At 45.6% G+C, this 14,529-nt stretch overlaps 1 protein-coding gene across 2 annotated transcripts in view; it reads right to left on the bottom strand.

The window, feature by feature from the left end:
• The window catches only part of RPS6KB2 (ribosomal protein S6 kinase B2), a 212,216-nt gene that overhangs the window by 95,002 nt on the left and 102,685 nt on the right, over positions 1-14,529 (bottom strand). For both annotated transcript variants that reach the window (XM_085651639.1, XM_085651640.1), the window contains exons 7-10: positions 14,127-14,227; positions 7,156-7,246; positions 6,863-6,953; positions 5,353-5,460 (exon numbers count right to left, since the gene is read on the bottom strand). In XM_085651639.1, the coding sequence (XP_085507765.1) occupies positions 5,353-5,460; positions 6,863-6,953; positions 7,156-7,246; positions 14,127-14,227 (391 nt within the window). The remainder of the gene's footprint in view (positions 1-5,352; positions 5,461-6,862; positions 6,954-7,155; positions 7,247-14,126; positions 14,228-14,529) is intronic.

Raw genomic sequence — 14,529 nt, 5'->3', positions numbered from 1 at the left:
ACAGGGAATCCAAGGGATGCCTCTGGGCGAACACGAAGGCGTTATGTAGATGCAAAAGGACTGTACAGGGAATCCAAGGGATGCCTCTGGGCGAACACGAAGGCGTTATGTAGATGCAAAAGGACTGTACAGGGAATCCAAGGGATGCCTCTGGGCGAACACGAAGGTGCTATGTAGATTCAAAAGGACTGTACAGGGAAGCCAAGGGATGCCTCTGGGCGAACGCAAAGGTGTTATGTAGATGCAAAAGGACTGTACAGGGAATCCAAGGGATGCCTCTGGGCGAACACGAAGGTGTTATGTAGATGCAAAAGGACTGTACAGGGAAGCCAAGGGATGCCTCTGGGCGAACACAAAGGTGTTATGTAGATGCAAAAGGACTGTACAGGGAAGCCAAGGGATGCCTCTGGGCGAACACGAAGGTGCTATGTAGATTCAAAAGGACTGTACAGGGAAGCCAAGGGATGCCTCTGGGCGAACACGAAGGTGTTATGTAGATGCAAAAGGACTGTACAGGGAAGCCAAGGGATGCCTCTGTGCGAACGCAAAGGTGTTCTGTAGATGCAAAAGGACTGTACAGGGAAGCCAAGGGATGCCTCTGGGCGAACACAAAGGTGTTATGTAGATGCAAAAGGACTGTACAGGGAAGCCAAGGGATGCCTCTGGGCGAACACGAAGGTGTTAAGTAGATTCAAAAGGACTGTACAGGGAATCCAAGGGATGCCTCTGGGCGAACACGAAGGTGTTATGTAGATTCAAAAGGACTGTACAGGGAAGCCAAGGGATGCCTCTGGGCAAACACGAAGGTGCTATGTAGATGCAAAAGGACCGTACAGGGAAGCCAAGGGATGCCTCTGGGCGAACACGAAGGTGTTATGTAGATGCAAAAGGACTGTACAGGGAAGCCAAGGGATGCCTCTGGGCGAACACGAAGGTGTTATGTAGATGCAAAAGGACCGTACAGGGAAGGCAAGGTGTTTTGCACAGACCCTCACAGATGGAGAGCTGCAGAACTAAGCTATTGGCTGAGCTCTGGGGAATGCGGTTTGCAGCTATGGGGAGGTGACATATTTTCACAGGTTGCAGGGTGTTCAGAGTTAATGCCAAGTATTTTCATGTTTTGTTCTATGACTTAGAGAGCTCCAGTTTCATAATATGTGTGCAGAAATTGAGCAACTTTCTGCAAGAAAACAGGGGTTTCCTGGATGATAACTTTGTAGACGATGCATAAAGTATTGAGCTTGATTGATGCAAGGAGCTTGAGCAGGTTTGTGTTTTGAAAGATGTGAGTGTTGGGTTATGTGGTCGAAGCTAAGTTGGATCAGACATGAGATGTGCAGCTGAATGGCAGCCAGTTTTCCAAGAGAAAAAGGATGCTTCTAGGAGGACTCTAAGAGCCATGTGAAACAACAAGTGCCTGCAAAGTGTTGCAGTAGACAATGATTGGGAATTATTTTTTTGATGCAAAAGACTTAGAAATACCAAGCTGTTGGGTAATTACTGAAAGACTCTTCAGCAAAATTGTAAAACCTTCTCCTGCCACTACCACATAGACCAGTAGTAAGACTGGAGACTAGGTGGACCACCTCCCACTCATGCAGCAAAGTGCGAGGGGATTCGACATTCAACATAGGTACGATGCTCCTTGATCCCCTTGGACAAGTAGTCAGTGCATCCTTTGCTTCCTTGGATAGGATGGTGTGGTGAATAGCTCAGAACTTCCCTTGGGATGCTGACTCAGCATAATGATGGTTTCTCTGTTCTAGACAATTAGTAGGCAATTATCATTGGAGAATTTAAAGCTGAATAATAAGGCAGTAGTTGGCAATGCTCTTCTGGAAGACAGAAGTGGTCAAGGTTTTTGAGCATGAGGGGAGATGCCCCGTGAAAGGAAGGATCTTTGTCCAGGATGGGTCGGAGTGTTTCTCTGGAGGAATATTGCCACCAGGGAACGTCATCTTTGGACATGAGAGTACTGATGGAGGATGTAGTCTTTGGATGTGGTGGTATTGATGGAGGACATCATCTTTGGACGAGAGGGTACTGATGGAGGACGTCATCTGTTATGTTATGTTATATGGCACTTATAAAGCACGCGGCTACTCCCAGGAGTGTCCCGGCGCTGAAACAAAGACCACGAACAACTAACAGAAAGAGAAACTCTGCTTGCGAAAAGTAATCCGAAAGATTTACAGCTGAAACAGCCAGGTCTTTAATTTCCACCTAAACGTGAGGAGATCTTGCTCCTGTCTGAGACCGAGTGGCAGAGAGTTTCATAAACGAGAAGCTGCCACTTGAAAGGATCTACCTCCAATCCTCGACAGCCGGACTTTAGGAGTGAAGGTCAGAAGCTGAGCAGAAGACCTCAGAGTGCGTTGGGGAATGTAATGTTGAAATCTTTCATTGAGGTAAGGAGCCCCAATCTTAAGGAAGGCTTTAAAGACCAGCACCAATGATTTAAAATTGATCCGTTTCTGAACTTTGTATTGTCGATCTAGTGCCTCACACTATTACTGTGGCGAACAACCGGTATATGGTGCTGCACTTCACAACTCAGTGAGGTATCTGTGGGTCTAGAGGGTGTATGATTAAGTGGCAGATGGCTGAGAATAGGGCTCTACTTCTGAGGCAATTACAAGGCAAAAAACAGGGTCTTCAAGGCCTTACGGAACAGAAGGTGGGCTTCCAGGCCGCAGATGGATGGGGGGGGTTTAGGGGGGGGGGGGGGGAGAAGTATTCCAAAGCTTGGAAGCTGCCACAGCAAAGGCTGTTCCTCCCCATCTTGCCTTCTGCAACCTAGCCGATTCTTATTTGCAGAGCGCAGCAGTCTAGTAAGAACATAGCATTGGAAAAACTGTCTAATTCCCTCTGGGCCCGAATTAAGAAGTGCCTTGTGAAAAATGCATAGGGCTTGAAATACAATTTGTTCCGTAGCTGGGAGCCAGTGCACTTTCTGAATAGCAGCAGAGACTGAATGATATTTCCGAAGATCCAAAACGAGTCTTTCTGCAGCATTCTGGACAAGCTGCAACTTGTCGATGGATATCTTGTTAATGACCAGGTAGAGTGGGTTACAATAATCCATCCTGGACATCATTAGTGCCACAGCTGCTTGTTAACACACGGGGAGAAAGAAAAACAAAAATATCTTTCAAAGGGTCCATATAACCCAGAAACAAGATGATAATATCTTATTAATCTGAAGATTAAAAGGCAGATTATTATCAACTAGAACACCAAGATTCTTAGCCTAGCCAACAGGACAGGGACTTTGCCCAAGCAATCTTGGCCACCAAGAGTGGGTCCAGATAGATTGTTGACTGCCAAAGATCAAAACCTCGGTTTTGTTCCCATTAAGTCAGAAGGAATTAGATGCCATTCAGGTGGCCACGGCCTGCATGCAATTGTTAAAATTGGCGGCGAAGGCCTCTATAGCCTTTGTGATAGACACAATTATTTGTATGTCATCAGCATAGGATAAAGCCTGCAGCCCAAAGGATCTAATCAGCTTGGCCAGCCGGGAGAGATACATATTAAACAGGGTGGGGCTCGGGGATGAGCCTTGCGGAACTCCACAAAAGGTAGATTTGGGGTCAGAGTAGAATTGGTCAACCACCACGGTCTGTGACCTATCGTTCAGGAAGGAAGACAGAAGCGTGTGTGACCCCAATTACCTGTAGGCGGTCAATCATCCTTGCGGGAGAGCTGGTATCAAAGGCCAAGGATGGGTCCAACAGAATCAGCACCGCAGTCTGCCCAGCATCAACCATGATACGGATGTTACTGAATGCAGACATTAGTGCAGTCTCAGACCCATGGTTGCTCCTGAATCCATTCTGAGAGGGGTCAGGCAGATACTGTTTTTCCAAATAAGTCATCAGCTGGGCATTTAGATGTTCCTCCAAGATCCTAGCGGGAACTGGAAATAAGGAAATGGGCCAGTAATTTTTCAATTCAAATGGACTCAAGTTAGTATTCTTAAGCCAAGACTTGGCAACCACCATTTTCCAACTTTGAGGGTAGCATCCAGAGGAAATGGCCGGATTGAGAGTCGAAGTAAGGTGGGGAATAATAATGTCCCCTCCGAACTTCATCAGTTTCGGGGAGCATGGTTCAAGTGGGGAGTCTGATTTGATCCCCGTTGAAGCTGGGCGGTCTTCTCATTAGATAGAGGGAGAAAAGCAGGCAGACAAACTTCCCTCTTCTTAGTCTGTGGAGGACTAGGGACTTTGGAATTAGTCTTGTGGGCCAGGATTGAGGGCTCAGAATTAAGACTGTCCAAAGAAAAGTAAATCTCGGAAATTTTGGAATGGAAAGATTTGGACGTACGATCACAGAAACCAAGACTAGACTATTGCTGCATTGTTCGTGGGTCCATACTGGAAGTTACGGAGCAGCTTTGAAACATAAAATCGTCCGGTTGTTAGCATTGTTGATCTTCTTGGACCTCAATGCCTATAATACACTCAGAAAGGAATTACAATATGCCTTTAAAGGACTCTCACTGATCCTAAGAGCCTTAATAGGAGTACAAATTTGCTTCCACAATGGGTGCTAAAATCTAGCTCTGCAGTGGAGATATCATAATTTGCAGTGTTTTCAGAGAAAACTGAAAAGTCTTTTTCTACAGATTACGGCACTCTGTGGGCAGGACAGTGGTACATCTGGCGAAGAGCATGCATTGCCAACTCGGACTTTAGCACTATAGCAATTCGATCAAATCAAGAAGTTAATGATTACTAACTACAGGTAGTCTGCAGATCAGTCAAGGTGACCACGATGGAAACTCAGAAGTGGGGTGGAGGCTAGTAAGGGCAGGTGCTACAGGGATATGAGGGTCTGCGGTTCCTAGAGTGGAAGAAAGGCCAGCAAAGCCTCCTCCAGCCTTCTCTAGCAAGTTGTTGTGTCATATGATGTACACAGGCTTGATGGGTGAGAAGAACTATAATCTGACGTGTAGGTCATTATCTCTCTGAAGAGTGTCTAGATTCTGTGGTACTTTGAAGTACTTTAAAGTGCATACGATACGACAGGAGGCAAAGTGGTTAGTCAGGAGGTGGGCTGCATGTGGTAGGGAGTGGAATAATGGCGCCCGCACGAGACTGCGGCATTAAAGTGGACGGTTTGTGTGTGAAGGTGTGGGTGCTGATCGGAATTTTCTACAGGATGGCAACTAACAATTTGACCGCCCCCCGTTTGAGCACCTGGCTACACATTTACTTACTTTTTAGGATTGAGCCATCGCAAGCAATAGGAATTAACAAAGATCGCATGTTAAGAATATCTGTCTTGCATTTACTTAACCGCCCTAAGAAAGAAGCGGACAGCGAGCGAGAGGAGGTATTCCTGTACCTTCTTCAGGAGGTCACGTGCGTCCGGGGTGAGGTAGGGTGGGAATATCAGCTTTCCCTTCAGTATCTTCTCGATGGTCTTCTTCCGATTCTCTGCAGTAAAAGGCGGCTGAAAGGAACAAAGAAGACTAGGTTAGCTGAAATAGCTTTTGTAGTGCCAAGTGTGTGACGCAGAGCACAATAGTACACCAAGGGAGGGAAGGCAGGAGTGGTGCAGCAATGACACACCTGGATGCAGTCAGGGGAAGGTGGAGTCTTGTGGGATTCTCTACTAGAGAAGCACCTTGTATTGTCACTTAAAGCCATACTAATGGCAACTCCCAAACTACAGACTCGGGAGCATTATTACTGTTTCTGTACATTCTAAAGATCCCATTAGCACAGAGTCTGGAGGAGCTACTATAATATAGTATAATTTGTTATCACAAACCTATGAGCGCATTTCTCTTCCCAGTGGCTCAAAGAAGATGCACAACTTGCAGCGCCAATGCCCAGGAGTGTGCAGAGCATGTGACCTACTGTAGAATCCGGTGCAAAATGTCACTTTCTATTACGGCTTGCAGGGAGCAGCATCTCGTGACATCTCTTTTTGTTATGAATGCAGGGAGCAGCTTCTCGTGAAGTCACTTCTGTTCATGGCTGTAGCAAGCAGCATTTCCTGCTGCGACGTCCAGCACCCGTGTTGAGGAAGCAGCTTTTCATCTACTGGGTGAATCCAGCCACTGAAAGGGTCCATGTATCCTTAGCCCCATTTTCCCATGCTCTAACGTGCAAGGTGATTCAACACCCAACACGCCCAATCAAGCCACTGGAGTCTTGTGATCATGTTTCTCTCTAGCAAGACAAAATACCTGTGAGGTCACCTCCTCTCCCAGATGGACACAGTCCTAGTGACTTAATCTGGCTTGTAATGTCACTTCCCTGAGATCATATCAGTTTTTTTCAGTCTGTAGGGGCGAAAATGCCTGGAGAGCGGTAATACTGACAGTCCCATCACAGGCAAAAGAAAGAAACTAATGTGACTGCTTTTGGTATTAATGAGTGACAATTCATGCTACATAATTGGGCACAGCATCACCCGATGCCAATACGTTTACTATTTTGAGATTCCTAATTAATGCAGTTTATGAGCAAAAGGTCATGCAATGCCACTTTCTCCTATATTCGGAAGCAAAACAGTTGCGTGACCTAACAATTTTCTGTTTCGGAATGACACTTCTTTCTGCGACATCTACTTTTTTCAATCTGAAACACAGTCACTTGCGTCTTAAGTAACTTTATGTCTAAAGGAGGCAGTGCGGCAGTTACTGGGATTTTACCTTTCTACTAGTCTAAAGGGAGTGGTACTGTCTGCTATCACTTTAGTCATTGATGTTACTCAATAACTGATGTTACTTTCTTTTGTCTATGATGTCACTTCCTTCTTCAATCAGAAGGCACACCACAGCGTGCAGCCAATTCCCTTACACTTAGAACAGTCAACCAGGACAAAGTACGAGCTGAGAACTTGCCGATCCCGTGAGCATGTCGTACATGAGCGCTCCGAGGCTCCACCAGTCTACAGCCCGATTGTGCCCAGCATGAACAAGAATCTCCGGGGCCCTGCAGAGAAGGAGAAAACAAATTTTATTAACACACAAAACAAAGTCCAATACTACAGTTGTAAAGAAAATGCCCTGCTCCAAACTTCAACAAGCTGGTGTGACCAAAAGTGAGCGAATGTGGCAGCACGTGCACTGCCGCCTTTGTGAACGCTTTACTGTGTTTAGTGTAATACGGACAGGCACACAAGTGCCTTACCTACATGTATTCAATCGTCCCACAGAAAGTGTGGGTGACGGACCCATCATGGATGGACTCCTTGCACAGCCCAAAGTCTGTCAGCTTCACGTGGCCTGTGAGGAGAGAACAGGAGATCAGATGCTGTTGGAGAATGTGTCAGCAGCTATCGACGTGCCTCGAAGCCTTGCTCTTCTCCCCAAACCACCCTTCACTCTCTTCATGTAGCCCATCTCACTCTATCCCCGTACCCCCACCCCCAAAACCTCACATTTCAAAGACCCCCAAAGGCATACATACCGCTCCCCTGTAGTCCCCTTTCCAAATCTCCTGCTCATATTAAGTTACTCGCTTACCTCTTCTGGAGCCACAGCGGATCTACTGCTCCCCTAGAAGCTTCACACAACCATCCTACTCCCCTCCGCCCCCTCATCTATCACTCCCCTAGAAGCTCCACACAACCATCCCAACCCCCCGAAAAATCTCCAATTTGTATAATTTACTGTTCTACTTCAGGTCTCCAAAAAATCATATCCTCCTCTTCCTCATAATCAAATTTATTTCATTTAAATTAATTCCATGAAAATGCTGTACACAGTTAAAGACAATGTCTACTGAAGAGATATCATGACAAAGGGTACAAGAAAGGATTAGAAAAGCAAATTATCCTTTAGAAGCTTGTGAGAAAGAAGGTGAGGCATGGGGGCAGGAAAGACTGAGTACTCCAGACCTCAGGAGCAATCAATGCGAAAAGCCAAAACTAAAGCAGGTTAAGGTTGGTTGTGGTGGATATGGAGTGAGAGGAAAAAACAGAAAAGTGAAATAAGAACGGAGTGTCAGAGCTAAGGCTTCGAGCAAGAACAGAGACCGTGACCTTAGAAAGATGGGGAGAAGCACGTACAGGGGCTTGAGAGTGCAGAGGAAGTTACACTAGAGAAGAGAAGGGGCTCAGCAGCAAGGTATTTGCTCTTGGCCCTAGATGGATGGAGTTACTGGGCAATATCCATGGTGAGCACTGGTCTTCACCACAGATGTCCTAGAGCCTCCGATACCAACGCTCTCCGTTTGGAGGACTAATTAGTCCGTTTGTTGACCCAACACTCCAGAAGCAGTGAGGAGAACTTTAATGTCCATCTAGAATTATTGTTTTAAAAAACCAATAGCCTACGTCCTAATCTCAGAGCTGCACTCCTCCCAAATGATGTAAATGTCGGCAGCTGGTTTGCTGGGCATCTGAACAACTTCGCAGCATTTAATCAATGCTGACAATTTCCAACTATGAACTACCTGCTAGAGGCTCCAATTACCTCCTTCTGTTTTCCTCCAATAGAAGAATAATACAGAATTTATCAACAGGTAATGGTGAAAAATCAAACCACAGTGGGAGTCTGACTAGTAAAGACCAGGTGTACAGAGCCATTTAAATGGATACTAGTCAAAGATATAAGAAAATGGTGAGACAGTGCGGGTTTGATGAAGGGAAAGGTTGAAATCACCCAGTATACATGTACAAGCAGTGCTGGGGAGACTGGGTTTCAACAACGTAAAAATCAATGCAAAAACTAGACCAGTTGTGTGACATGGGGTTACCACAATAAAACGAAGAGATGAAAGCAGGAAGTGGTAGTGAGATTACAAAGATACCGGTATCACCACCAGTCCTGGAGGAGCAATGGGAAACGATACAGAATGTGAAGTGGTCGGTGAGACTGCATTGCCCGTGCTAAAGGAGGTGCTTCAGGGTTGGTCTGGGCACAGAAACTGCAGGGTCAGCCAGAGAAAAACATACAGGATTGAAGAGGTCTTAGTCTTAAAAGATTGCGAAAAGAGATAAGATGAGAGTGGATATTATCCACACAGCGAGATCAATTGGGGGGACAGGATTGCAGGAAAGGAACGTAAGCAGTCAGGAGAGAGGCAAGTGGAAAGCTTTTTATGGCAAATGTAAGGGGAGAGCTTGAACTGCGATATGGCCTGACCCGATACTTGGATGTGGACTGGTTCAGACAGTTGTTACACGCACTTTAGTGCAAAAACAAGGGCACGTGGATGAAGTGTGCAATGGGACAGGGAACTTTAACACGACACTGTGAAATATGCACAGGCACATCTGACAACATATCTGGGGCACAGGGCCGCCGCACGGTATAGAAAGGCCGGTGTGCAAACTGCAAGCTGCCTTGGGAGAGTGGCCTTTAGTAGGCCACCTCTGTAAAAGTGTGCTCCCCTCTTCAATGCTTCATTTTTTACATTTCTTTATTGGCATTTAAGGAACTTACATCCAGCAATATAGACACGTTATCTGAATGCAATTTTTACAATTTTCTTGAACAAGTCGCAAGCACTTGTTACACAACAGTACAGTAGGCATATATCTAGGCTGTCCGGAAATCGGTCAAATCCGATTGTGCCCGACAGTACCCTACCGCCTAAAAATCAGCTGATGCGGTTTAAACAGAGCGTCACTGATTTTTCACATTCTTACACTGCTTGGTCACTTGAGGGACCCAAAGCAGTACAATACAGAACTGTACTGATATGGTAGCTCTGGGAAGTTTAGAACAACGGAAACCTCCCAGCTGCATGCAGTGGCTCTTTTTGAGGGATTTCCATGGTTTGTTTCCCTGTGTTGCTCAATCAATAGTGCGGATTGGGCTAGGGTGCACAGGGGGTCTGTTTGTGTGCGGGACCTCAGAGAGCTGTTATCATGCTGAGTTCCGGCGGGGCCCCTTTGTATCTGGGGACAAGAGCTACTTAGTCTTCGCCCAGGGGGATATCTATCCGACTCCTTGTGGAGAATTCTCAGGTGCGCAACGCCCATAGGGCTTTAAAGGGCTTCAACCCCTCCACCCCCCTCCTTCCCCCACCCCCGTGCGTGTCAACCCGGGCTGAGACAGCTTCCAGGGCACAAGACAGTTCTCAAGTCTGCTCAGGGCTGGCTGGCTTGTCTGGCGTCCGTCTTATGGCAGCCGCACCCGTGTATTTCACAGGTCTTTAAAAGACCATTCACAAAGAGGCTTTGTTGTTTTTTCACCCCTTTTTAGAGCCCCCCCCCCCGAAACTTTTATCAGCCCCCGCCCACCCCACCCCGAGATTTGGCTCTAGTTGCGCCTCCAGGAATGCGAATATTTTTTGCAAAGGTTCTAAAAAAGATAGAAAGTGTTATCTATTTAGAAGGGCCTGGAAAACTAGCGCTCATTTGTGATTTTTTCCTCGGGAGTGTCAATAACCGTAGAGTAAAAGAGAAATCATCAGCAAGAAACCCTGAACTGAACGAGGCTACAGCCACTGCTGAGGACACTGAAGACATTTATGGGTGGGTGAAGGAAATGAGGGCTGGCGGTGCTGGCACCAAAGCTGTGAATGAGTCTGCCAGATTTAAAATAAAAATCTCTCTCGTAGCAAACGAGAAAGGCAATCTAATGACCACGTCCCGGACCATAAAATAGGACTTTCCCAAGAAACGCCGAGCGTCCATGAGAATAAAGACCCTAAAATCACATCTCTGATTCTCTCAAAGATGCTGAAAACACGCATAGAGCACACATGAACTGGCATGACTGAGTCCTTTCACAGCAAAGCGTCATCGAGATCCGACCCAAATACAAGCTGCATCAAAGGAAGACCATGTTGCTCGAAGCTAAAAAAAACCTGTCAGTACAGGGGTGAGTAATGTTTAAAATCTCTGCAACTCAAAGTGGAACCTTCATCTCACTTCCCTTCTAAAGTGGATGATAAAGTTGGCAAGGCCCAACTGCGCAAATCTGACTTTCATACTTTAAAATAACCCAATTGTTGATACATCCCAACTTAATCCTGCAATCAAAAATCCTCCTGAGGAAACTATCCAAGCATTGCTCAGAAGCTTCTGACTATTTGGGATGCTCATGCTCAGTGCAGCACTTCTTCCACTCCCTGTGAACAACAGCACAGTCTCAAACCTGGTCGGCCACTACAGACTGCTCCAACACCATGCACTCATTTTGTCTTCAGCAAACTACATATACAGCCCGCTATCACAGCTTCCAACTACAAACCCAAGAACAACTAGTTCAATAACAGAAACAAACAGCAAAACACACAAGATGGACAGAATGTTGCACATTGGCAAAACATTCACCCCCAGTCACAGATCTGGGTTTAATCCATTGTTATTTTGCTCATCACGCCACCCCAGTTCAGACATGGCCATATGCAAATCTGTCTTGACCCTGTGCCTCATGGTAACAGTCCAGCACAAACTGCCAAGCCATGTCTTCCCTGGACCGGAATCAAGCTTCCTAGGACCGGTTTCTGGCTATCAGCCGTCATCAGCCAGGATATCTTGACTCCAGTTGCATAGTGAGCACGGGACCCACGTCTGGGCATACCCTTCCAACATAGGGCGAACAGCAAAACACACAAGATGATGGACGGAATGTTGCACATTGGCAAAACATTCACCCCCAGTCACAGATCTGGGTTTAATCCATTGTTATTTTGCTCACCACGCCACCCCAGTTCAGACATGGCCATATGCAAATCAGTCTTGTCCCTGTGCCTCATGGGAACAGTCCAGCCCGAACTGCCAAACCAATAACAGAAACAAACTACAGCAACCTTATTCAAATTAAACCAAATCACTCCAAGACACAACCAACTTCCCACCATAATACATGTAAGAAAATTGTCACATTGCAAAACAGGTCCACCCTCACACAAACTAACACCCAGCCCATAGAGTCAACAACCTACATCTCTCTGAAATGTATGCTCCATAATGGCAAATTAGCTACAATTCACTCATTTATGATGTGGGCTCTTTAATTCAACAGTCATTCCCAACCTTTGTTAGCACCAGGATACTTCATCCTCAACTCAGACATATAAAATACTCATTTGTAAAAAGTATTGTGGCTCTCAGCATTTCAAACACCCAGTAAAGGAAATTAGACCAAATAACATATCAATCATTTGAAATATCGTTTATCTAAGTCTCTGCAGTTTTTTTCAGAAAACAATCATGAAATTTATCCTAATAATATCGAAGATACAAGTAGCTGGATAAGGAGGTCAGTTAGTGATAAAGAATGAGAAACAAAAACACCTGCACCTTGGTATTCCAAAGATTTAGATGATGAAAGTAAAGCGGAGTGCTGGGAATAAAGTGGTACAAAAATCCATCCAACATGGATTTAAAAAAAATTTAAACAAAATAAAAACCACTCTAAATAGAGCGAAGAAACTTTAGAAAAGGAACTTCGGGAAGGCCAAAGATTCCTTTCATAATAAACTCACTGGAGCGAACACAAGCTCAGAGCGGAAGCAACCTCATTTTTGGGTCAGTGTCAATGTAAACTTGGCAGGAGGTCTTGAAGATCTGACTGTGATTTGGGCCTTCTCAGCCAGTGGTAGACACTCCTGTTTTAGCAGATGCAGACTGTCAATCATTGGCACATCTGCAGCATTACGGAGTCTTTGCTTCCATACTTGGTACTGGGTTGGCATTCCTGCTCGCAGTGTGAGACATTTTGACCCCAGTAACTGACTGTTTTTCTACACAGACCGTTCTGCACCCACACTAATTTCTAAACTAGATAGTACGCTTAATCGGGTAGCCCCAGCCTCTCTTTGCCCTACAGAGCCCAGTGAACAAACTATAGAGAAGATATATTACCTTCCTTACACCATATATACCTTCCATGTACCTATGTAACTTTATATTTCTTTCTTTACTCCTCATTCAGCATCTCCAATACACTACTACCACTCATTATATTCTCTACCACTACTCATCCCATAGCTCATTCTACTAATCTGCACAAGTTCCAGATGGGTGAATTTTCTCCAGACTTTGATAAGTGCTGGTTCATTTTTGACTGCTTCAATAAATCTGAGGGCATATACACCTTGTTCAATGCATTTGTTGCAGCACCTGTCCCAGAGAATCACAATCTTTAAGTGCACCAGTATTGGCATGGAAAGCGGTCAGTGGCCAGAGTTAGCAAATTGTGTACTGCCTGTTTTGACGTTGCCAGTCTCAATTGGCAATGTTGAGAGGGCCTCTACGCAGATGACATTTTACATGGGAAGGAAAGAGCGTGTGCGCATGATCAAAGACTCACTGAAGAAGCATTGTATGTTGTACTACAATAAGTTTGATTTGTAAAAATGTGTTTGGACCCCATAAATAGTGTAGTACACTGCCTTTACACCACTCACTACCATTGCAGAAAGCAAAGAATAATAATAGCAAAAAGTTCCATAAACACCGGAAAAACATTGTTTCTGTTGTTTTTAATGGCACGAAAATGTGTAACTACTGTTTTTTTAAGGAATTGAAATCACTGGAAAACACTGGGAAAAAACACCAGAATTTACCAAAAATAGAAACTGAAAACAGGAAAGCCTACATATATCCGTTGCACTACGCCACCTTGAATTCTTCCCCTCTTCAATGCTTTTAGCTAACAATAGGAGGAAGGAGACAAGTCACCTGGAAGGATAGATGGGCGGATGCATCACTCTTGGGGAGGATTCACAGAGCAGTCCTGCTGCATGATAAGCCCTACAGGTGCAGAGTTAAAGACACGACCCTTGCAGCCCTTACCGAATGGAATTGCAGCTGAAGGTCAGGGAAGCGAAAAGGAGACCAAGACTCCCCAGCAGGATGGAGCAGCTGATGCAGTGACCCTAAGTGGCATTCACAGAGTAGTACCGTAGCAGTTCTTGTCTCCTGCTTTTCTCCGAGCCTCACAGCTCTGTGACCATCCACAAAACTTTCACCCAGGATTTTAAACCGCCTCATCTCTCTCTCCACAGCGTGTAGCCTCACACAGGCATTATAGCCCTCCACCCCAACCTGCCCCCTTTATTCCTACCTGCTCTGGACCACAGACTATCTATGATGCACCAGCACTATATTGATATTGCAGTGCAATGTGCCTCCACATCTCCCCACCAACACCACCTCCTCTGCCCTCACCCTCTCAGCCACAATCCGTCCTCCTCACGTACCTTGATTGCTCAGCATGATGTTCTCTGGCTTCAGGTCTCGGTATATGACACCGTGAGAGTGCAGATGACCCAGAGCAAGTGTGATCTCGCCCAGGTAAAAACTGAAAATCAAAGCACACGGCTGAAAATCTGAAGAGCATAAAAAGGCAAATCCAGCAGTACTGACCGTGGCACAACTGAGCAAGGAAACCGCATTAATGGTGTTCCATTGTGCAAAGGAACATCAGAAGCTGCTTGATGAAGAGGGCTAGGAACAATGCCCGTAAAACTGTACACAATAAAACATGGGCAAACTCGGCGGATGACACAAGTATAATCAGCATAACAAGCTTCGACAACAAGCAAGACAAGTAGTAACACATTCAACCCTACTGGACACAGAATGGCAGATGCTGCATGAGAG

This window comes from Triturus cristatus, chromosome 4_1, assembly GCF_964204655.1.
Source record: "Triturus cristatus chromosome 4_1, aTriCri1.1, whole genome shotgun sequence".
In the NCBI taxonomy this organism is placed as follows: Eukaryota; Metazoa; Chordata; class Amphibia; order Caudata; family Salamandridae; genus Triturus; species Triturus cristatus.
This window is presented reverse-complemented; position numbering and strand designations above follow the sequence as displayed.